General features: G+C 45.7%; 1 protein-coding gene across 1 annotated transcript; it reads left to right on the forward strand.

Annotated features, from left to right (window-relative positions):
- Positions 1 to 664: 664 nt before the first annotated feature.
- Positions 665 to 10,515, forward strand: LOC109883752 (ribose-5-phosphate isomerase). The gene is given in 10 exon segments (XM_074933753.1): positions 665 to 841; positions 4,334 to 4,394; positions 4,578 to 4,633; positions 4,723 to 4,782; positions 6,052 to 6,116; positions 7,648 to 7,716; positions 9,382 to 9,407; positions 9,410 to 9,495; positions 9,932 to 10,031; positions 10,152 to 10,515. Coding segments are annotated over 10 exon segments (678 nt in total). The 5' UTR covers positions 665 to 784; the 3' UTR covers positions 10,250 to 10,515.
- Positions 10,516 to 24,017: the final 13,502 nt, after the last annotated feature.

Below are 24,017 nucleotides of genomic sequence, written 5' to 3' on the forward strand. Positions count from 1 at the left end.
AGTGATGGTGTAGAGATGACAGGTTAATAGCCTGATATAGACAGTGATGGTGTCGAGATGACAGGAGCAGGTTAAAGCCTGATATGGACAGTGATGGTGTAGAGATGACAGGCTAAAAGCCTTATATAGACAGTGATGGTGTAGAGATGACAGGCTAAAAGCCTGATATGGACAGTGATGGTGTTGAGATGACAGGAGCAGTGGAATAGAGATACTAAGGGCAGGCATTTATTTCAGGTACAGAGGAAAATTGGGGAGCGGAGGACGGCAGGGAGGGACAGAAGAGAGGAGTCTATTTTTACAAGATGAAGGGTGGAACACAGCTGGTTGAATAAGACCTTAATGTGATAAGAAAGGATCCAACAGGTAAGTGTGATTATTGCCAGGAAACAAATGTATTGATACTGTGTGGGCAGTATTGTAGAGAAAGAGAGAGGCTGAGATCTAGTATGAGGTGAAGGGGATACAATAAATTAGTTGAAAGAGTATATTGAGTAGAACGTCATTTAGATATAGTCTCAAATATGTTATCGTTTTAATTAAAGATCAACGGGGCTGGCAGGTGGGATTTCGTTCCTCCATGTCTCTGGCCCACACTCCAGTACAGTAGATGGCGGTCATGCACCATAACGTTGGATGCCAACCACTGATAAACCCCACCGAAGTAGAAGTTTTTACAACATTGGTCTAGTGGCAGAAGACTCCTGCGAAGTCATCAACACACTACGCTTCTTTTACAGCACATTGTGCATTTTCTGCAGGAGGCTTTAGGGTCAGAGGCGTCATGGCAGAAGAGGCCAAGAAACTAGCAGGCTACGCTGCGGTGGATAACCATGTCCAGGTAATAACATTTGGTATTGCATTGACGATACATTAATATAGCGAGTTAACTACAGGGGTTTGCTTTAGGGTGATAGGGGGCATACTCTGTTTACAACCTGACTGTCAAATCATGTGCAAGTTACTGATGTCGAACAACAGCTATACGAGCTGGCTAGTTAGCTACTAGTAGCTCGCAAACATTTGAATGGTGTACTTTTTAGCTAGACATACGACTACTTTCCTAATAGTAATGACTGCACAAAGGAAGTTATTTGTTTCTAAGCCAGCCATGGTCAACTTTGGCACCACGTGGTTAGCTGTGCAACATGAGGTAATACTGTCTCACCTTCTAGAGTTGCAAATTGTTACCAGATAATGTGAATAAACTAAATATTTTTTTATAACCGTTACTGGGGATTACAGGAGCATAGATCATTTTCGACCAAACTTGACTTGGTATCGGTTCGACCAAACATCTATCTACTAACATGTCTGTGTGCAGGTGGCGCTTTTGAATTGAGAAAATACTCCGTTATTAAAACAAAATAAATTCCTCCGAGAGTTAAATCCAGCAATGTGTAAATCGCCATGTTCTCTCATTGATCGAGACACGTGGATGTATTCTATGGTATATTGGCGATCCCACAGTGTAATGTGCATCCTGCCACCTACTATGCGGGATGGAAACAAGATTCCCCCCAAACTGAACTTCCAATAAATCAAACAAACTTGCCTGTTAAAACAGATCTGATCCCTATACAGGCTCAAGAGGAACCTGGGAGGGGGGTCTTCAGGCGCCGGTACCCCTTACATGTCATCCAATGTCAAATCTTTTGATTCCCAAAACTTTTCTGCTGCAGCCACCTTGTCTAATTTCGACTTCTTTGAGACTTGTGCTGTACAGGTTATAACTGTGGCAATGAACGCAACAAAGTCCACCTTTTCAACACGCAGCGTGTCTTTTGTCTGTCAGCAAACATTTACCACAGAGATTGAATCCACCACCATCTCTTCACGGGAACCCCTTGTTATTTTTGATCATCTCAATCCCCACCACCCTGACAGGGCACTCCAGGAACTCAGGATCATGATCCCCACCACCCTGACAGGGCACTCCAGGAACTCAGGATCATGATCCCCACCACCCTGACAGGGCACTTCAGGATCATGATCCCCACCACAATTGCAACGCTGTCGTCCTTCTACACTGTCGATCTTCAGTATACTCTGTTCATCTGCACACACTTGAAACATGGCCAAATCCTTGACATTTGTTTTACACTGCAGTGGTTTGTGGATGAAAGCTTGTACGGGGTATCTTACACAAACAAGTTTCACATGCAGGTAACTGCAAAAAACAGGCCCGACAGGCTTCCCTTTCTGCTTTCACCTAGAGGGTCAGACGCCGGGCACCAACCACACCAGGAATTCTCTTCAACCTGAACATCTGTTGTCGCCCCTGAGATGCCTCCTTTGACTGGTGTGTTTTGAACTTTGGAAGTAGACCTCCTGTTGTTCAGATTCTTTTGAGGCCTACTGCAATCTTCCTCTGTTCTTCAGAAATGCAATGAATCAAAAATAAGACTACTTCTGGTCACTGACAGACTCCACTTTCCCAAGCGCGTACTTCACCATTTGACACCTCGAACGGGTTTCCCACATGCATCTTTGCTCAACAAAAGCATCCCAAACAGAAGTGATTGATTATCATTCACACATGCAACCTTTAGACCATTCCCTTTTTGTTCCAGTTTGAAACTACTGTTGTCCACTCAGTACAGAACACTACCACTCAACACCCCCTGCAACTGTTCTGCAGTAAAGCCTCCAAATCCCAAGTACTTCTCTGCCGCTGCCACCACAACCTCTATTTTCTCTGACTTCCGATCCATTTCTGCTGTACAACTGACAACACATACAGTGCCTTCGGACAACACATACAGTGCCTTCGGACAACACATACAGTGCCTTCGGACAACACATACAGTGCCTTCGGACAACACATACAGTGCCTTCGGGGAAAGTATTCAGACAAAGCGAAAACAGGTTTATACATTTTTGCAAATTTATAATATACATTTTATTTACATAAGTATTCAGACCCTTTGCTACGAGACTTGAAATTGAGCTTGGGTTCATCATACTATTTTCATTGATCATCCTTGATGTTTCTACAACTTGACGGGAGTCCACCTGTGGTAAATTGATTGGACATGATTTGGAAAGGCACACAGCTGTCTGTATAAGGTCTCACAGTTGACTGTGCATGTCAGAGTGAAAACCAAGCCATGAGGTCGAAGGAATAGAGCTCAAACAGGATTTTGTCGAGCCACAGATCTGGGGTACCAAAAAAAGTCTGCAGCATTGAAGGTCTTCAAGAACACAGTGGCCTCCAAGACTTCCTGGAGCTGGCCACCCGACCAAACTGAGAAATCGTGGGAGAAGTGCCTTGGTCAGGGAGGTGACCAAGAACCTGATGGTCACTCTGACAGAGCTCCATAGTTCCTCTGTGGAGATGGGAGAACCTTCCAGAAGGACAACCATCTCGGCAGCACGCCACCAATCAGGCCTTTATGGTAGAGTGACCAGGCGGCAACTTCTCCTCAGTAAAAGGCACATGACAGCCTGCTTGGAGTTTGCCAAAAGGTACCTAAAGACTCTGAACATGAAACCAAGATTTAACTCTTTGGCCTGAATGTCAAGCGTCACATCTGGAGAGAACCTGACGCGGTGAAATGTGGTGGCAGCAGCATGTCTGTTATGGGTCTGTTCTAAGCGGCAGGGACCGGGAGACTTGTCTGGATCAAGGCAAAGTACAGAGCTCATTAACCCTCTCCAGGGCCTCCCGGGTGGCGCAGTGGTTAAGGGCGCTGTACTGCAGCGGCAGCTGTGCCATCAGAGTCCCTGGGTTCGCGCCCAGGCTCTGTCGTAACCGGCCGTGACCGGGAGGTCCGTGGGGCGACACACAATTGGCCTAGCGTCGCCCGGGTTAGGGAGGGCTTGGTCGGTAGGGGTGTCCTTGTCTCATCGTGCACCGGCGACTCCTGTGGCGGGCCGAGCGCAGTGCGCGCTAGCCAAGGTGGCCAGGTGCACGGTGTTTCCTCCGGTGCATTGGTGCGGCTGGCTTCCGGGTTGGATGCGCGCTGTGTTAAGAAGCAGTGCGGCTTGGTTGGGTTCTGTATCGGAGGACGCGTGACTTTCAACCTTCGTCTCTCCCGAGCCCGTACGAGAGTTGTAGCGATGAGACAAGATAGTAGCTACTACAACAATTGGATACCACGAAATTGGGGAGAGGAAAAAAAAAAAAACGCTCAGGACCTCAGACTGGGGTGAAGGTTCACCTTCCAACAGAACAATGACCCTAAGCACACAGCCAAGACAACGCAGGAGTGGCTTCGGGACAAGTCTCTGAATATCATAGTTCCAGACATTATCTACCAGCATGTGCCCAGGTAATGTGTTATATTATATCAAATGTGCTGACTGTTACTTGTCTTTCCTTCCATCACAGAACAACCAGGTAGTTGGAGTGGGCAGTGGATCCACCATTGTGTATGCTGTAGACAGACTGGGTGAGGAGACTAGTATCCCAGCGGTTGATTATAGAACAAGCCATGCTAGTACTTTATTCATCCACAAAGGGGTTTCCTGAATAATGTAGGCTGGTCGATGAGCCTTTTTCAAATGTTGTGTTCTCTGTCAGTAAGATGACTTGGAAATGTGATCTAACGTGTGTGTGTGTGTGTGTGTTCCAGCGGAGAGGGTTCGTCAGGAGAAACTCAACATCGTGTGTGTCCCCACCTCCTTCCAGGTGAAGTTGTCACTCTGTGGTGTAACAAAAACAGACAACATTCCAGCTGAAGTTCCTTTGTTCCTTATCCTCTCCCTCCTCAACTCCAGGCTCGTCAGTTGATTCTGCAGCATGGTCTAACCCTGTCTGATCTGGACAGACACCCAGAGGTATAGTCTTACTTCAGCTAGAAACGACTTTACCAGCTTTTCATGTGTTCCAATGCTGTTTTCAGTGTTTCAGTTTCCTCTAGTCATTATCAGCAGTAATGTATCAACCTGTATCAGGGGTCATGGTGTTCTCATCGGCAGTAATGTATCAGGGGTCATGGTGTTATCGGCAGTAATGTATCAGGGGTCATGTTAATGCAGAATTCTGCCCTTTTCACACAAAAAAAGATTAAATGCAAAAGAGATCTTGCTGCTTTTTATAAACCCATTTCTAAAATGTTTCTTGTCATTTCTGCTCGGCATCAGAATAATTTTGTGCTTCCAGTTGCACTTCTAAACTCATAATTCAGGACCAGGCCTTCTGTCAGCAGGCAGCGCTCTGACTGATACCGTCTATCGGCAGGCTGCGCTCTGACTGGTACCGTCTATCGGCAGGCTGCGCTCTGACTGGTACCGTCTATCGGCAGGCTGCGCTCTGACTGGTACCGTCTATCGGCAGGCTGCGCTCTGACTGGTACCGTCTATCGGCAGGCTGCGCTCTGACTGGTACCGTCTATCGGCAGGCTGCGCTCTGACTGGTACCGTCTATCGGCAGGCTGCGCTCTGACTGGTACCGTCTATCGGCAGGCTGCGCTCTGACTGGTACCGTCTATCGGCAGGCTGCGCTCTGACTGGTACCGTCTATCGGCAGGCTGCGCTCTGACTGGTACCGTCTATCGGCAGGCTGCGCTCTGACTGGTACCGTCTATCGGCAGGCTGCGCTCTGACTGGTACCGTCTATCGGCAGGCTGCGCTCTGACTGGTACCGTCTATCGGCAGGCTGCGCTCTACTTTTCTCGGTGTAGCCAGACAATTTTTCTCCTATTAAATGCAAGTTTAACTTAAAGCAAGACATTAGGAAATGTAGCTGCCTACATTCTTCCTATGGTAGGCCTAAACATTAGAAATATGTTAGCTCGTTTTTGCAACAAAAATATCCTTGCTTTTGTAAGCTCACTTACATGCGGCTACCAGCCAAAAGGCTTTGCACTTCTGTTGTCATCTGATGAACTGAAGCTGTTTCCTGCATAATGTGTTGCACTAATGTATTTTCTGAAGGAAAAGTGTAGTTGCCTGGTCCTGATCACTCTATTTGAACCTCACTCAATATAAAGAGCAGGTGAAATGGTTTAAAACACATTTCTTTTGAAGGTCTGAGTTTTGAAAATGCATATTTCTGAACTGTAACGTGGCCCCTGTATATGCTGTTTGACCTCTAACCCCTCCCAGCTGGATGTGGCCATCGACGGAGCGGACGAGGTGGATGCAGCTCTCACACTCATCAAGGGAGGAGGGTAAGAAGCTTCTGTCTTATTCACCAGACTAGTCAGGTTCTAGGCTAGCCCGTTACTATCCGTGCTGTCAGGTTCTAGGCTAGCCCGTTATTATCCGTGCGGTCAGGTTCTAGGCTAGCCCGTTATTATCCGTGCGGTCAGGTTCTAGGATAGCCCATTACTATCCGTGCGGTCAGGTTCTAGGCTAGCCCATTACTATCCGTGCTGTCAGGTTCTAGGCTAGCCCGTTACTATCCGTGCTGTCAGGTTCTAGGCTAGCCCGTTATTATCCGTGCGGTCAGGTTCTAGGCTAGCCCGTTATTATCCGTGCGGTCAGGTTCTAGGATAGCCCATTACTATCCGTGCGGTCAGGTTCTAGGCTAGCCCGTTACTATCCGTGCGGTCAGGTTCTAGGCTAGCCCGTTACTATCCGTGCGGTCAGGTTCTAGGCTAGCCCGTTACTATCCGTGCTGTCAGGTTCTAGGCTAGCCCGTTACTATCCGTGCGGTCAGGTTCTAGGCTAGCCCGTTACTATCCGTGCGGTCAGGTTCTAGGCTAGCCCGTTATTATCCGTGCGGTCAGGTTCTAGGCTAGCCCGTTACTATCCGTGCTGTCAGGTTCTAGGCTAGCCCGTTACTATCCGTGCTGTCAGGTTCTAGGCTAGCCCGTTACTATCCGTGCGGTCAGGTTCTAGGCTAGCCCGTTACTATCCGTGCTGTTAGGCTCCATGCTATCCATACAAGCATACCCATAACATGATGCAGCCATCACTATGGTTGGAAATATAGTGGTACTCAGTATTGTATTGTATTTGCCCCAAACACCACTTTGTTTGTGTTCAGGACTTTAGTGTCTTGATGCATGTTTTGAATTCTGTTTATTCTGTACAGGCTTCCCTTTCTCTGTCATTTAGGTTAGTATTGTGGAGTAATTACAATGTTGATCCATCCTCCATTAAACTCTAAATGTTTTAGTCACCATTGGCCTCATGGTGAAACCCCTCAGTGGTTTCCTTCCTCTCCGGTAACTGAGTTAGGAAGGACGTATATCTTAGTAGTGACTGGATGGTGTATTGATACACCCAGAGTGTAATAATAGATTCACCCTCTGCTCAAAGGGATATTGTCTGATTTATTTTATCCAACGACCAATAGGTGCCCTTTGCGAGGCATTGAAAATTGTCTTTGTGGTTGAATCTGTGTTTGAGATTCACTGATCGACTGAGGGAACTTAAATGATTGTGTGTATGTGTGGGGCACAGAGATGGAGTCATTATTGCACAGTGAGTCTATGCAACCTGTGACTTGTTAAGCACGTTTTTACTCCTGAACTTATTTAGACTTAATGTAACAAAGAGGTTGAGTACTTATTGAGTCAAGACATTTTAGCTTTTAATTTAATTTTAATACATTATTCCACTTGTCATTTATGGGGTATTGTATGTATGCTAGTGAGCCTAAACATCTCAACTGAATCCATTTGAAAATCCGGTGTGAAGGCTCTGCTATCCATGCTCAGCCTCCCTGACTAGTTCTCTCTCTCCGGCTCATAGAGGCTGTCTGACTCAGGAGAAGATCGTAGCCGGCTGTGCCAAACACTTCATCGTCATCGCTGACTTCAGGTGGGTCTGTGTTCAAATGAAGTTGTATTTGTCACATGCATCGTAAACGACGTGTAGACTAACATTGAAATGCTAATGGGGCTTTTTCCAACAATGCAGAGATAAAGTTACAATAGAAACAGTGACACAAGGAATAAATAGTGAATAACAAAAAATAAGTGTAAAAATATCATGTATATATATATATATATATATATATGAAGTACCAGGTAATAACGTGGCTATAGATACAGGGAGTACCAGGTAATAACGTGGCTACAGATACAGGGAGTACCAGGTAATAACGTGGTTATATATACAGGAAGTACCAGGTAATAACGCGGTTATATACAGGGGGTAAGCTAACGTTATAAGCAGCTAGCTAGCATCGTGAAGCTCGACCAGACCAGGTTGTGTTGTGAAGCTAGCCACATTAAGGATTAGGCACAATAGTGGAATTTGCAGTGTGCCTTCAAAATAGAAGTACCTCATTGAAAGTGATGCGGAAGGTTACTTTTGGTGGAATCATGCCATATTTAGACTAGATAACGTTAAACAAGGTTTGAATGTGAAGCAATGAAATGAGGTATCAGTCTACTCTGTGACACCCACAGAACACAACTGGTGAAGAGTTTATGCAAATATTAGCGTTGTAGCTCTTATCGTGGGTCTGACTGTGTGAAATCACTTCCCCAGTCAGCCTATTGTGTGTATTGCCATTCATATTGCACTGTACAGCTTTACCTAATGATTGGGGATCAATGAAATGGGGTGTCAGTCTACTCAATACCCAATATATTTTTACCCAACTTCCTCATAGTTGTTAGATTCCAAAACATCCACAAAATATTGGTTTTCCTCTGGAATAGTGTTCAATACACATGGGCTGACAAACGTGGCTCAATTCAGTTGTTTCAGAGTCCCACACTAAGAGCTACGATGCTAATGTTCTCTGGGTGTCACTGAGTAGACTGATACCTGTGGATCAATGACTTGGGGTAAGGCTGTACAGTGAATTATGAATGTCCCCAATGCAGTTCTGAAGTACAATACAATCCAGTGTGATTTCAACAGATTTTTGTCAAATTAACAGATTGTCTTTTGATTTTTTAAATATTTTTTTATAACATTCCAACCTTGTTTAGCATAATCTATTCAATGTCATTCTACTATTTGTTTTAATTTGCATCACTGTCAATTACCTATTTTACATGATGACACCTAGCTATATCGCTAGCTAGCTAACTACAGCTACTGAAACAGGTGTTTCTAGGGAAGAACAGTTTGCATCCATCAGCTAGCTGCGTCTTAATGACCAGCATTGTAGGTGACGCGAGAGACAACTTTACCAGCATCATAGCATACGTATCGTTGTGACGTATGAAATACGAGTGATAATATAACCAATGTGTAATAACTACGTACAAAATGTATGAATGCGTTAAATTATGTGACGTCTTATTCAGGTCCTGATTGGTCAACAAGCTTATTGGACACACGTCAAAGACCCTAAAGGCGTTCCGTAGTCTCCTGTAATTGCGGATGGTCTTTAACATTGTCGATTTATTGACTTGTTTACTTTGGCTAAGTATCATATACAGGTTTTAAATACAAAGAAACATGCACTTGCCTAAAAGGTTGAAGTTCACAAGCCCCTGACCCCCCCCCCCCCCCCCCCCCCCCCAGGAAGGACTCCTCGGTCCTGGGTCAGCAGTCCCTATGGCCTACGTCCCCGTCTCCAGGACTATAGCCAAGCGCTTCGGAGGGGAGGCAGTACTCCGCATGGCCGTCAGTAAAGCTGTGAGTCACCATACGTCTCACGTTACACCATCTTCCTGTTGTCCTGCTTTCAATAGCGATCGGAACTGAATGCAATTCATTATGGTCTGTTGTAGTTACTGCATGGATTGGTTACATTTCATATTCACTATAATGCACAACAAATGACCGACGTGAACCACTGCACTAACGGAGGTTGAGATGGTTACAGGTACTCTATGCAAGTGAGAGGCAGAGGGTTTTGATTGGTCTTCCTGTCCACTAGCAGCTGTTCTGATTCGTCTCTCTCTGAGGTTTTAGTGTTGTGGTAGAGCTTGTAACCCCGGGGTTGTGGGTTCGATTTCCACGGGAGACCAGCACGTAGAAATACATAAACTTAAGTCTCTGGATAAGAGCTTCTGCTAAATGACTGACATGTCAATGTAACTAATGTGATTGGTCCGTCTCCCCATCTCAGGGTCCTGTGGTAACAGACAACAGTAACTTCATTCTGGACTGGAAGTTTGAACACGCTCAGAACTGGAAGGAGGTCAATACCGCTATTAAGATGATACCAGGTACACAGTCTACAAAACACACACAGCTCTGTTTCTATCATCATAATAGACAGTGTGGCTGGTCAACTGACTGTTTCTTCAGTGAATATGGTTTTCTCTCTTCCTCCTTCTTCTCTCTAGGTGTGGTAGAGACAGGTCTGTTTGTGGGGATGGCTGAAAGGGTATACTTTGGGATGGAGGATGGCAGTGTTCGTGTGAGAGACCCTCCAGTCATCTGACCTGTCTGGGAGCTGACACCTTCTACCAACCTCCATGTCTGGGACCTGACACCTTCCACCAACCTCCCTGTCTGGGACCTGACACCTCCCTGTCTGGGACCACCATCTAAACCACAGTGCCTTCTATTCTGGGACCACCATCTAAACCACAGTGCCTTCTATTCTATGTCCCCAGTCCACCTGGCCATGCTGCTGTTCCAGTTTCAACTGACCTGAGCCCTAGGACCATGCCCCAGGACTACCTGACATGATGACTCCTTGCTGTCCCCAGTCTACCTGGCCATGCTGCTGCTCCAGTTTCAACTTCCACCTGACTGTGCTGCTGCTCTAGTTTCAACTGTTCTGCCTTATTATTATTCGACCATGCTGGTCATTTATGAACATTGAACATCTTGACCATGTTCTGTTATAATCTCCACCCGGCACAGCCAGAAGAGGACTGGCCACCCCACATAGCCTGGTTCCTCTCTAGGTTTCTTCCTAGGTATTGGCCTTTCTAGGGAGTTTTTCCTAGCCACTGTGCTTCTCCACCTGCATTGCTTGCTGTTTGGGGTTTTAGGCTGGGTTTCTGTACAGCACTTTGAGATATCAGCTGATGTACGAAGGGCTATATAAATAAATTTGATTTGATTTGATTTGATTCTATTCTGGGACCACCATCTAAACCACAGTGCCTTCTATTCTGGGACCACCATCTAAACCACAGTGCCTTCTATTCTGGGACCACCATCTAAACCACAGTGCTTAATATTCTGGGACCACCATCTAAACCACAGTACCTTATATATTGGGTCCCAAATGGCACCCTATCCTTTACAAAGTGCACTACTTTTGACCAGCCCTATGGGTTATGATGGGGTTAGGGTCCTATGTAGTGGATAGGGCGCCATTGGGGGAAACAGCCAATATTCTTTCACCTATGGATCCTGCCTGATCTGACAGACTGGGAATGGTGTATAACTACAGGTTGACCTCACAACATCTACCATGACATGTACAGGCTCTACTTTTTTGTATGTTTATAAGTTGAAAAATGTATGTACACATAAATATATTGAAGTGCACGATGAAAAACGAGGTTCTACATTCTTGCCTGCACTGGTGCTTCTAAATAAATGCGAGGTAGAACAGCAATATATTTAGGTGCCTGTGTTTGGCACACCGTTTGGGTGCATGTTTAAACATATACATGTAGCCTAGTGGTTAGAGTGTAGAGGTGGTAGGGTAGCCTAGTGGTTAGAGTGTAGAGGTGGTAGGGTAGCCTAGTGGTTAGAGTATAGAGGTGGTAGGGTAGCCTAGTGGTTAGAGTGTAGAGGTGGTAGGGTAGCCTAGTGGTTAGAGTATAGAGGTGGTAGGGTAGCCTAGTGGTTAGAGTGTAGAGGTGGTAGGGTAGCCTAGTGGTTAGAGCGTTAGACTAGTAACCGGAAGGTTGTAAGTTCAAACCCCCGAGCTGACAAGGTACATATCTGTCGTTCTGCCCCTGAACAGGCAGTTAACCCACTGTTCCTAGGCCGTCATTGAAAATAAGAATTTGTTCTTAACTGACTTGCCTAGTTAAATAAAGGTAAAAAAAATCTATGAATCGTGACATGAAATACGATAACTACGTAAGAAATGTATGAACTTTTAAATTGTGATGTGCAGTCATATTTGGGTCCCTATTCCCTACATAGTGCACTAAATTATGTGACGTGCAGTCATATTTAGGTCCCTATTCCCTACATAGTGCACTAAATTATGTGACGTGCAGTCATATTTAGGTCCCTATTCCCTACATAGTGCACTAAATTATGTGACGTGCAGTCATATTTAGGTCCCTATTCCCTACATAGTGCACTAAATTGTGACGTGCAGTCATATTTAGGTCCCTATTCCCTACATAGTGCACTAAATTAGACCAGAGTTATGGAACGGAATTCCCTTTTTATGCACTTTGACCTTGAACTGAAGCATGAGAATATTCACCTGCTACACACCTGTTATTCACCTGCTACACACCTGTTATTCACCTGCTACACACCTGTTATTCACCTGCTACACACCTGTTATTCACCTGCTACACACCTGTTATTCACCTGCTACACACCCGTTATTCACCTGCTACACACCCGTTATTCACCTGCTACACACCTGTTATTCACCTGCTACACACCTGTTATTCACCTGCTACACACCTGTTATTCACCTGCTATACACCTGTTATTCACCTGCTACACACCTGTTATTCACCTGCTACACACCTGTTACACACCTGTTATTCACCTGCTACACACCTGTTATTCACCTGTTACACACCTGTTATTCACCTGCTACACACATGTTATTCACCTGCTACACACCTGTTATTCACCTGCTACACACCTGTTATTCACCTGCTACACACCTGTTATTCACCTGTTATTCACCTGCTACACACCTGTTATTCACCTGCTACACACCTGTTATTCACCTGCTACACACCTGTTATTCACCTGCTACACACCTGTTATTCACCTGCTACACACCCGTTATTCACCTGCTACACACCTGTTATTCACCTGTTATTCACCTGCTACACACCTGTTATTCACCTGCTACACACCTGTTATTCACCTGCTATACACCTGTTATTCACCTGCTACACACCTGTTATTCACCTGCTACACACCTGTTATTCACCTGCTACACACCTGTTACACACCTGTTATTCACCTGCTACACACCTGTTATTCACCTGTTACACACCTGTTATTCACCTGCTATACACCTGTTATTCACCTGCTACACACCTGTTATTCACCTGCTACACACCTGTTATTCACCTGTTATTCACCTGCTACACACCTGTTATTCACCTGCTACACACCTGTTATTCACCTGTTACACACCTGTTATTCACCTGCTATACACCTGTTATTCACCTGCTACACCTGTTATTCACCTGTTATACACCTGTTATTCACCTGCTACACACCTGTTATTCACCTGTTCACCTGCTACACACCTGTTATTCACCTGTTATTCACCTGCTACACACCTGTTATTCACCTGTTATACACCTGTTATACACCTGTTATTCACCTGCTATACACCTGTTATTCACCTGCTATACACCTGTTATTCACCTGCTATACACCTGTTATTCACCTGCTATACACCTGTTATTCACCTGCTATACACCTGTTATTCACCTGCTACACACCTGTTATTCACCTGTTATACACCTGCTACACACCTGCTATACACCTGTTATTCACCTGCTACACACCTGTTATACACCTGTTATTCACCTGCTATACACCTGCTATACACCTGTTATACACCTGCTATACACCTGTTATCCTGCTACACACCTGTTATTCACCTGCTATTCACCTGCTATACACCTGCTACACACCTGTTATTCTCCTGCTATTCACCTGGTATACACCTGTTATTCTTCTGCTATATACCTGCTACACACCTGTTATACACCTGCTATACACCTGCTACTCACCTGTTATACACCTGCTATACACCTGCTATTCACCTGCTATACACCTGTTATTCTCCTGCTATACACCTGTTATTCTCCTGCTATACACCTGTTATTCTCCTGCTATACTCCTGCTATACACCTGCTACACACCCGCTATACACCCGCTATACACCTGCTACTCACCTGCTACACACCTGCTACTCACCTGCTATACACCTGTTATTCTCCTGCTATACACCTGATTCACCTGTTATACATCTGCTATTCACCTGCTATACACCTGCTATTCACCTGCTATTCACCTGCTATACACCTGCTATTCACCTGCTATTCATTGGGGGTGGAGATCTAATACATGAAGGTGTGGCGGAGCCGTGTCTACAGATTCTGACCTTGTTGATGCCTTCTTAACATGCATGACACCAAGGCTTTTACGGTTACAGAAGTCAACAAATGAGAGAGCCTGGGGAATGGGAGTGGAGCTAGGCACTGCAGGGCCTGGGTTAACCTCTACATCACCAGACCAAGACCTCCCTGACCAAGGCCCTTCTCCCTTGATTGTTCAGTTTGGCCAACGGGCCAGCTTCCAAACTTCTTTCATTTAAGAATGATAGAGGCCTCTGTCTTCTTTGGGAAATTCAAAGCTGCTGAAATGTTTTGGTACCCTTCCCAAGATCTGTGCCTCGACACAATCCTTTTTCAGAGCTCTACGGACAATTCCTTTCGACATCATGGCTTGGGTTTTGCTCTGACATGCACTGTCAACTATGATACCTTATGTAGACAGGTGTGTGCCTTTCCAAATCATGTCCAATCAATTGAATTTACCCCAGGTGGACTCCAATTAAGTTGCAGAAACATCTCAAGGATGATCAATGGAAATAGGATCCACCTGAGCTCAATTTCAAGTCTCATAGCAAAGGGTCTGAATATTTATGTAAATTTAATAAGGCATTATCGTGGGTAGTTTGACTAGGTTTTTATTTAAGGGGTCTGAATACTTTCCGAATGCACTGTAAATTACACTGAGCAAAAGAGGATGTTTTTGGATTTTCACCCTCCAGACATTATTCCCTAAAGGTCTTGATGAGATAGATGCCCAAGCATGTTATGTTGTAAATGTGAACATCAATTAATGCCGCCACTTCAGCCACTCTGGTGGTTTTTCCTGCACTGTACCCATTGATTACGTACTTGATAGGTTGATGTCCTCATTGTGTTTTTACAGTCTTTTTTAATAAGTTTAGAATACTTATTAAATACACATTGTTATATTTGATAACACTTGGTTATTTTCTTAATAAAGAGCAGCGAACCTAGCAAGAGCAGTGTGTGGGTTTCTTTTTTCTCTCAGGATGTAACAACAAAATGTGGAATAAGTCAAGGGCTATGAATACTTTCTGAAGGCACTGTACACGCACTACATCACCACACACTACATCACCACACACTACATCACCACACACTACATCACCACACACTACATCACCACACACGCACTACATAACCCCACACGCACTACGTAACCCCACACGCACTACATCACCACACACTACATAACCACACACTACATCACCACACACTACATAACCACACGCACTACATAACCCCACACGCACTACATAACCACACACTACATAACCACGCACTACATAACCACGCACTACATAACCCCACACTACATAACCCCACACTACATAACCACGCACTACATAACCACGCACTACATAACCCCACACGGACTACATCACCGCACACTACATCACCACACACTACATAACCACGCACTACATAACCCCACACGCACTACATCACCGCACACTACATAACCACACACTACATAACCACGCACTACATAACCCCACACGCACTACATCACCGCACACTACATCACCACACACTACATAACCACGCACTACATAACCCCACACGCACTACGTAACCACACGCACTACGTAACCACACGCACTACGTAACCCCACACGCACTACATAACCCCACACGCACTACATAACCCCACACGCACTACATAACCACACGCACTACATAACCCCACACGCACTATGTAACCACACGCACTACGTAACCACACGCACTACGTAACCCCACACGCACTACATAACCCCACACGCACTACATAACCACACGCACTACATAACCACACGCACTACATAACCACACACACTACATAACCCCACACGCACTACGTAACCACACACGCTCTACGTAACCACACGCACTACATAACCATACACTACATAACCCCACACGCACTACGTAACCACACGCACTACGTAACCACACGCACTACGTAACCCCACACGCACTACATAACCCCACACACACTACATAACCCCACACACACTACATAACCACACGCACTACATAACCCCACACGCACTACGTAACCACACGCACTATGTAACCACACGCACTACGTAACCCCACACGCACTACATAACCCCACATGCACTACATAACCACACACACTACATAACCCCACACGCACTACGTAACCACACACGCACTACGTAACCACACGCACTACATAACCATACACTACATAACCCCACACGCACTACATAACCCCACACGCACTACGTAACCACACGCACTACATAACCCCACACGCACAACATAACCCCACACGCACTACATAACCACACACTACATAACCACACACTACATAACCCCACAAGCACTACATAACCACACGCACTACATAACCACACACTACAGAACACCCACACACTACAGACGCTCACATACACACATGCATTTTGATGCCACACACTCACACATACACATTTTCAGTCTTTCACACTCTTCACATAAGACAGTAGCGTATCTATCCTGATTGCTTAGTCTGTCTACTCCTACCTGCATGTACATATTACCTCGACTACCTCGTACCCCTGCATATTGACTACCTCGTACCCCTGCATATTGACTACCTCGACTACCTCGTACCCCTGCATATCGACTACCTCGACTACCTCGTACCCCTGCATATCGACTACCTCGTACCCCTGCATATTGACTACCTCGTACACCTGCATATTGACTACCTCGTACCCCTGCATATTGACTACCTCGTACCACTGCATATTGACTACCTCATACCCCTGCATATTGACTACCTCGTACCCCTGCATATTGTCTACCTCGTACCCCTGCATATTGGCTACCTTGTACTCCTGCATATTGACTACCTTGACTACCTCGTACCCCTGCATATTGGCTACCTTGTACTCCTGCATATTGGCTACCTCATACCCCTGCATATTGACTACCTCATACCCCTGCATATTGACTACCTCGACTACCTCGTACCCCTGCATATTGACTACCTCATACCCCTGCATATTGACTACCTCATACCCCTGCATATTGACTACCTCGTACCCCTGCATATTGACTACCTCGACTACCTCGTACCCCTGCATATTGACTACCTCGTACCCCTGCATATTGGCTACCTTATACTCCTGCATTTTGACTACCTCATACCCCTGCATATTGACTACCTCGTACCCCTGCATATTGACTACCTCGTACCCCTGCATATTGACTACCTCGTACACCTGCATATTGACTACCTCGACTACCTCGTACCCCTGCATATTGACTACCTCGTACCCCTGCATATTGACTACCTCGACTACCTCATACCCCTGCATATTGGCTAACTCGTACCCCTGCATATTGGCTACCTCGTACCCCTGCATATTGACTACCTCGTACCACTGCATATTGACTACCTCATACCCCTGCATATTGACTACCTCGTACCCCTGCATATTGTCTACCTCGTACCCCTGCATATTGGCTACCTTGTACTCCTGCATATTGACTACCTTGACTACCTCGTACCCCTGCATATTGGCTACCTTGTACTCCTGCATATTGGCTACCTCATACCCCTGCATATTGACTACCTCATACCCCTGCATATTGACTACCTCGACTACCTCGTACCCCTGCATATTGACTACCTCATACCCCTGCATATTGACTACCTCATACCCCTGCATATTGACTACCTCGTACCCCTGCATATTGACTACCTCGACTACCTCGTACCCCTGCATATTGACTACCTCGTACCCCTGCATATTGGCTACCTTATACTCCTGCATTTTGACTACCTCATACCCCTGCATATTGACTACCTCGTACCCCTGCATATTGACTACCTCGTACCCCTGCATATTGACTACCTCGTACACCTGCATATTGACTACCTCGACTACCTCGTACCCCTGCATATTGACTACCTCGTACCCCTGCATATTGACTACCTCGACTACCTCATACCCCTGCATATTGGCTAACTCGTACCCCTGCATATTGGCTACCTCGTACCCCTGCATATTGACTACCCCGTACCCCTGCATATTGACTACTTCATACCCCTGCATATTGACTACCTCGTACCCCTGCATATTGACTACCTTGTACCCCTGCATATTGACAACCTCGACTACCTCATACCCCTGCATATTGGCTACCTCGTACCCCTGCATATTGGCTACCTCGTACCCCTGCATATTGACTTCCTCGTACCCCTGCATATTGACTACCTCGTACCCCTGCATATTTACTACCTCGTACCCCTGCATATTGACTAACTCGTACCCCTGCATATTGACTACCTCGTACCCCTGCATATTGACTACCTCGTAACCCTGCATATTGACTACCTCATACCCCTGCATGTTGACTACCTTGTACCCCTGCATATTGACTACCTCAACTACCTCGTACCCTGCATATTGACTACCTCGTACCCCTGCATATTGGCTACCTTGTACTCCTGCATATTGGCTACCTCATACCCCTGCATATTGACTACCTCATACCCCTGCATATTGACTACCTCGACTACCTCGTACCCCTGCATATTGACTACCTCATACCCCTGCATATTGACTACCTCATACCCCTGCATATTGACTACCTTGTACCCCTGCATATTGACTACCTCGACTACCTCGTACCCCTGCATATTGACTACCTCGTACCCCTGCATATTGGCTACCTTATACTCCTGCATATTGACTACCTCATACCCCTGCATATTGACTACCTCGTACCCCTGCATATTGACTACCTCGTACCCCTGCATATTGACTACCTCGTACACCTGCATATTGACTACCTCGACTACCTCGTACCCCTGCATATTGACCACCTCGTACCCCTGCATATTGACTACCTCGACTACCTCATACCCCTGCATATTGGCTACCTCGTACCCCTGCATATTGGCTACCTCGTACCCCTGCATATTGACTACCTCGTACCCCTGCATATTGACTACTTCATACCCCTGCATATTGACTACCTCGTACCCCTGCATATTGACTACCTTGTACCCCTGCATATTGACTACCTCGACTACCTCATACCCCTGCATATTGGCTACCTCGTACCCCTGCATATTGGCTACCTCGTACCCCTGCATATTGACTACTTCGTACCCCTGCATATTGACTACTTCATACCCCTGCATATTGACTACCTCGTACCCCTGCGTATTGACTACTTCGTACCCCTGCGTATTGACTACCTCGTACCCCATGCATATTGACTACCTCGTACCCCTGCATATTGACTTCCTCGTACCCCTGCATATTGACTACCTCGTACCCCTGCATATTGACTACCTCGTACCCCTGCATATTGACTACCTCGTACCCCTGCATATTGACTACCTCGTACCCCTGCATATTGACTACCTCGTACCCCTGCATATTGACTTCCTCGTACCCCTGCATATTGAATACCTCGTACCCCTGCATATTGACTACCTCGTACCCCTGCATATTGACTACCTCGTACCCCTGCATATTGACTACCTCGTACCCCTGCATATTGACTACCTCGTACCCCTGCATATTGACTACCTCGTACCCCTGCATATTGACTACCTCGTACCCCTGCATATTGACTACCTCGACTACCTCGTACCCTGCATATTGACTACCTCGTACCCCTGCATATTGGCTACCTTGTACTCCTGCATATTGGCTACCTCATACCCCTGCATATTGACTACCTCATACCCCTGCATATTGACTACCTCGACTACCTCGTACCCCTGCATATTGACTACCTCATACCCCTGCATATTGACTACCTCATACCCCTGCATATTGACTACCTCGTACCCCTGCATATTGACTACCTCGACTACCTCGTACCCCTGCATATTGACTACTTCGGACCCCTGCATATTGACTACCTCGTACCCCTGCATATTGACTACCTCGTACCCCTGCATATTGACTACCTCGTACACCTGCATATTGACTACCTCGACTACCTCATACCCCTGCATATTGACTACCTCGTACCCCTGCATATTGACTACCTCGACTACCTCATACCCCTGTATATTGGCTACCTCGTACCCCTGCATATTGGCTACCTCGTACCCCTGCATATTGACTACCTCGTACCCCTGCATATTGACTACTTCATACCCCTGCATATTGACTACCTCGTACCCCTGCATATTGACTACCTTGTACCCCTGCATATTGACTACCTCGACTACCTCATACCCCTGCGTATTGGCTACCTCGTACCCCTGCATATTGGCTACCTCGTACCCCTGCATATTGACTACTTCGTACCCCTGCATATTGACTACTTCATACCCCTGCATATTGACTACCTCGTACCCCTGCATATTGACTACTTCGTACCCCTGCATATTGACTACCTCGTACCCCTGCATATTGACTACCTCGTACCCCTGCATATTGACTACCTCGTACCCCTGCATATTGACTTCCTCGTACCCCTGCATATTGACTACCTCGTACCCCTGCATATTGACTACCTCGTACCCCTGCATATTGACTACCTCGTACCCCTGCACATTGACTACCTCGTACCCCTGCATATTGACTACCTCGTACCCCTGCATATTGACTACCTCGTACCCCTGCATATTGACTTCCTCGTACCCCTGCATATTGACTACCTCGTACCCCTGCATATTGACTACCTCGTACCCCTGCATATTGACTACCTCGTACCCCTGCATATTGACTACCTCGTACCCCTGCATATTGACTACCTCGTACCCCTGCATATTGACTACCTCGTAACCCTGCATATTGGCTACCTTATACTCCTGCATATTGACTACCTCATACCCCTGCATATTGACTACCTCATACCCCTGCATATTGACTACCTCGTACACCTGCATATTGACTACCTCGACTACCTCGTACCCCTGCATATTGACTACCTCGTACCCCTGCATATTGACTACCTCGACTACCTCATACCCCTGCATATTGGCTACCTCGTACCCCTGCATATTGGCTACCTCGTACCCATACATATTGACTACCTCGTACCCCTGCATATTGACTACTTCATACCCCTGCATATTGACTACCTCGTACCCCTGCATATTGACTACCTCGTACCCCTGCATATTGACTACCTCGTACCCCTGCATATTGACTACCTCGTACCCCTGCATATTGACTTCCTCGTACCCCTGCATATTGACTACCTCGTACCCCTGCATATTGACTACCTCGTACCCCTGCATATTGACTACCTCGTACCCCTGCATATTGACTACCTCGTACCCCTGCATATTGACTACCTCGTACCCCTGCATATTGACTACCTCGTACCCCTGCATATTGACTACCTCGTAACCCTGCATATTGACTACCTCGTACCCCTGCATATTGACTACCTTGTACCCCTGCATATTGACTACCTCGACTACCTCGTACCCTGCATATTGACTACCTCGTACCCCTGCATATTGGCTACCTTATACTCCTGCATATTGACTACCTCATACCCCTGCATATTGACTACCTCATACCCCTGCATATTGACTACCTCGTACCCCTGCATATTGACTACCTCGTACACCTGCATATTGACTACCTCGACTACCTCGTACCCCTGCATATTGACTACCTCGTACCCCTGCATATTGACTACCTCGACTACCTCATACCCCTGCATATTGGCTACCTCGTACCCCTGCATATTGGCTACCTCGTACCCCTACATATTGACTACCTCGTACCCCTGCATATTGACTACTTCATACCCCTGCATATTGACTACCTCGTACCCCTGCATATTGACTACCTCGTACCCCTGCATATTGACTACCTCGTACCCCTGCATATTGACTTGGTACCGCTACTCATTATATAATCTCCTTATTGTGGTACTATTTCCTTTTTTATTTTTTGCCAAATTGTTCTTACTTTTTAACTCTGCATTGTTGGTTAATGGCTTGTAAGTAAGTGTTTCACCTGATGTATTCGGCGCATGTGACATAACATTTTACTTGAGATTGTTCATCTTTACCAGGTATCTTCATGTAATTGACTGAAATATTGTGAATATTTTCCTCCAGTATTAAATGAGACATTGCGAGTTAATAAATCTGTTTGTCTTAAAACAGAGTTACAGTGGGGCAAAAAAGTATTTAGTCAGCCACCAATTGTGTAAGTTCTCCCACTTAAAAAGATGAGAGAGGCCTGTAATTTTCATCAAAGGTACACTTCAACTATGACAGACAAAATAAGACAAATAAAATCCAGAAAATCACATTGTAGGATTTGTAATTAATTTATTTGCAAATTATGGTGGAAAATAAGTATTTGGTCACCTACAAACAAGCAAGATTTCTGGCTCTCATAGACCTGTAACTTCTTCTTTAAGAGGCTCCTCTGTCCTCCACTCGTTACCTGTATTAATGGCACCTGTTTGAACTTGTTATCAGTATAAAAGACACCTGTCCACAACCTCAAACAGTCACACTCCAAACTCCACTTTGGCCAAGACCAAAGAGCTGTCAAAGGACACCAGAAAAAAAATTGTAGACCTGCACCAGGCTGGGAAGACTGAATCTGCAATAGGTAAGCAGCTTGGTTTGAAGATATCAACTGTGGGAGCAATTATTAGGAAATGGAAGACATACAAGACCACCGATAATCTCCCTCGATCTGGGGCTCCACGCAAGATCTCACCCCGTGGGGTCAAAATGATCACAAGAACAGTGAGCAAAAATCCCAGAACCACACGGGGGGACCTAGTGAATGACCTGCAGAGAGCTGGGACCAAAGTAACAAAGCCTACCATCAGTGACACACTACGCCGCCAGGGACTCAAATCCTGCAGTGCCAGACGTGTCCCCCTGCTTAAGCCAGTACATGTCCAGGCCCGTCTGAAGTTTGCTAGAGAGCATTTGGATGATCCAGAAGAAGATTGGGAGAATGTCATATGGTCAGATGAAACCAAAATATAACTTTTTGGTAAAAACTCAACTCGTCGTGTTTGGAGGACAAAGAATGCTGAGTTGCATCCAAAGAACACCATACCTAATGTGAAGCATGGGGGTGGAAACATCATGCTTTGGGGCTGTTTTTCTGCAAAGGGACCAGGACGACTGATCCGTGTAAAGGAAAGAATGAATGGGGCCATGTATCGTGGGATTTTGAGTGAAAACCTCCTTCCATCAGCAAGGGCATTGAAGATGAAACGTGGCTGGGTCTTTCAGCATGACAATGATCCCAAACACAAGAAGCATTTCAAGGTCCTGGAGTGGCCTAGCCAGTCTCCAGATCTCAACCCCATAGAAAATCTTTGGAGGGAGTTGAAAGTCCATGTTGCCCAGCAACAGCCCCAAAACATCACTGCTCCAGAGGAGATCTGCATGGAGGAATGGGCCAAAATACCAGCAACAGTGTGTGAAAACCTTGTGAAGACTTACAGAAAAAGTTTGACCTCTGTCATTGCCAACAAAGGGTATATAACAAAGTATTGAGAAACTTTTGTTATTGACCAAATACTTATTTTCCACCATAATTTGCTAACAAATTTATTAAAAGTCCTACAATGTGATTTCCTGGATTTTTTTTTCTCATTTTGTCTGTCATAGTTGAAGTGTACCTATGATGAAAATTACAGGCCTCTCTCATCTTTTTAAGTGGGAGAACTTGCACAATTGGTGGCTGACTAAATACTTTTTTGCCCCAATGTATGTATTTTCCCCACAAGGGGGTGACAAGTCTGTTAGAAATGTAGAATGGTCACACTTTGTAACAACAATGCATAGGATTTATTTTGTCATTTATCATTTATAGAACATTTGAGCATGACGTTTTTGACCCAGGGCATGTATCTGTTTGTTAGATTGCCACTGTATTAACCATCTGTATGAACCATCTGTATGAGGTTGTCATCTGTTTGTTAGATTGCCACGGTATTAACCATCTGTATGAGGTTGTCATCTGTTTGTTAGATTGC

Source organism: Oncorhynchus kisutch, linkage group LG14 (assembly GCF_002021735.2).
Source record: "Oncorhynchus kisutch isolate 150728-3 linkage group LG14, Okis_V2, whole genome shotgun sequence".
Classification (NCBI taxonomy): domain Eukaryota; kingdom Metazoa; phylum Chordata; class Actinopteri; order Salmoniformes; family Salmonidae; genus Oncorhynchus; species Oncorhynchus kisutch.